Source organism: Pseudorasbora parva, chromosome 21 (genome assembly GCF_024679245.1).
Source record: "Pseudorasbora parva isolate DD20220531a chromosome 21, ASM2467924v1, whole genome shotgun sequence".
In the NCBI taxonomy this organism is placed as follows: Eukaryota; Metazoa; Chordata; class Actinopteri; order Cypriniformes; family Gobionidae; genus Pseudorasbora; species Pseudorasbora parva.
Genome location: NC_090192.1, coordinates 41,930,559 through 41,932,742, shown reverse-complemented (window position 1 = coordinate 41,932,742; position 2,184 = coordinate 41,930,559). Strand labels below are relative to the sequence as shown.

Below are 2,184 nucleotides of genomic sequence, written 5' to 3'. Positions count from 1 at the left end.
GTGTGAGTGAGTGAGTGAGTGAGTGAATCAGTCAGTCAGTGAGTGAGTGAGTGTGTGTGTGTGTGAGTGAGTGAGTGAGTGAGTCAGTCAGTCAGTCAGTGAGTGTGTGTCAGTGTGTGTGAGTGAGTCAGTCAGTCAGTCAGTAAGTATGTGTGTGTGTGTGTGTGTGTGTGTGTTAGTGAGTGTGAGTGTGAGTGTGTGTGTCAGTGAGTGTGAGTCAGTCAGTCAGTGAGTGTGTGTGTGTGTGTGTGTGTGTGAGTGAGTGAGTGAGTGAGTGGGTGAATCAGTCAGTCAGTGTGTGTGTGTGTGTGTGTGTGTGAGTGAGTGAGTGAGTGAATCAGTCAGTCAGTGAGTGTGTGTGTGTGTGAGTGAGTGTGAGAGTGTGAGAGTGTGAGAGTGTGAGAGTGTGGGAGTGAGTGAGTGAGTGAGTGAGTGAGTGAGTGAGTGAGTGAGTGAGTGAGTGAGTGAGTCAGTGAGTGAGTGAGTCAGTCAGTGTGTGTGTGTCAGTGAGTGAGTGAGTGAGTCAGTCAGTGAGTGAGTCAGTGAATGTGTGTGTCAGTGAGTGTGTTTGTCAGTGAGTGTGTGTCAGTGAGTGTGTGTTTCAGTGTGTGTGAGTGAGTCAGTCAGTCAGTCTGTCAGTGAGTGAGTGAGTGAGTCATTGAGTGAGTGAGTCAGTGAGTGAGTGAGTCAGTGAGTGAGTCAGTCAGTGAGTGTGTCAGTCAGTGAGTGAGTCAGTGAATGTGTGTGTGTGAGTGTGTCTGTCAGTGAGTGTGTATGTGTCAGTGAGTGTGTCTGTCAGTGTGTGAGTGAGTGAGTGAGTGAGTGAGTGAGTGAGTGAGTGAGTGAGTTTGTCAGTGAGTGTGTGTGTGTCAGTGAGTGTGTGTGAGTGAGTGAGTGAGTGAGTGAGTCTGTGAGTGTGTCAGTGAGTGTGTGTGTCAGTGAGTGTGAGTGTGAGTGTGAGTTGAGTGAGTGAGTGAGTGAGTCAGTGAGTGTGTGTCAGTGAGTGTGTGAGTGAGTCAGTCAGTAAGTGAGTCGGTGAGTGAGTGAGTGAATCAGTCAGTCAGTGAGTGAGTGTGTGTCAGTGAGTGTGTGTGAGTGAGTCAGTCAGTAAGTGAGTCAGTGAGTGTGTGTGAGTGAGTGAGTGAATCAGTCAGTCAGTGAGTGAGTGTGTGTGTGTGAGTGAGTCAGTCAGTGAGTGTGTGTGTGAGTGAGTGAGTGAATCAGTCAGTCAGTGAGTGTGTGTCAGTGAGTGTGTGTGAGTCAGTGAGTGTGTGTCAGTGAGTGTGAGTCAGTCAGTCAGTCAGTCAGTGAGTGTGAGTGAGTCAGTCAGTGAGTGTGTGTGAGTGAGTCAGTCAGTCAGTGAGTGTGTGTCAGTGTGTGTGTGTGAGTGAGTGAGTGAGTGAGTCAGTGAGTGTGTGTCAGTGAGTCAGTCAGTAAGTGAGTCAGTGAGTGAGTGAGTGAGTGAATCAGTCAGTCAGTGAGTGAGTGAGTGTGTGTGTGTGTGAGTGAGTGAGTGAGTGAGTCAGTCAGTCAGTCAGTGAGTGTGTGTCAGTGTGTGTGAGTGAGTCAGTCAGTCAGTCAGTAAGTATGTGTGTGTGTGTGTGTGTGTGTGTGTTAGTGAGTGTGAGTGTGTGTGTCAGTGAGTGTGAGTCAGTCAGTGAGTGTGTGTGTGTGTGTGTGTGTGTGTGTGTGTGTGAGTGAGTGAGTGAGTGAGTGGGTGAATCAGTCAGTCAGTGTGTGTGTGTGTGTGTGTGTGTGTGAGTGAGTGAGTGAGTGAGTGAGTGTTAGTTAGTTAGTTAGTTCTATCAGAATGAGTGTGTGTGACGTTTATGGTCTGTCTCTACAGGAACCATCTATGAGGGAACCACAAACATCCAGCTGAGCACGATTGCCAAGATCATGGACCAGGAATACGACGGCTAACACTCAACACTATAATCATATATAATAATAATATAAGCTGTAGTTTTACTCTGTGTTAAACCATCCGATGGTGTTCCTGTTGATGAATCCACAAACGGCTGTCACATAATCAGACCCAGATCACGTTGTGTGTGTGCGTGTGTGTGTGTTAACCCTAATCCTCTCCAAACTGACCGTTTCTCGTGTCTGTAGTTATTTATCTCCCGCTGGAAGCGCTCCTGAGGTGAAAGCTCTGTGTAGTAAATGAATAATTCTCTCATA

The 2,184-nt window shown here is 47.6% G+C and overlaps 1 protein-coding gene across 1 annotated transcript in view; it reads left to right on the top strand.

The window, feature by feature from the left end:
* The window catches only part of acadsb (acyl-CoA dehydrogenase short/branched chain), a 19,327-nt gene extending 17,143 nt beyond the window's left edge, over positions 1-2,184 (top strand). Inside the window, exon 11 of the mRNA XM_067430408.1 lies at positions 1,847-2,184. Coding sequence (XP_067286509.1) covers positions 1,847-1,923 — 77 coding nt within the window. The 3' untranslated portion in view covers positions 1,924-2,184. The remainder of the gene's footprint in view (positions 1-1,846) is intronic.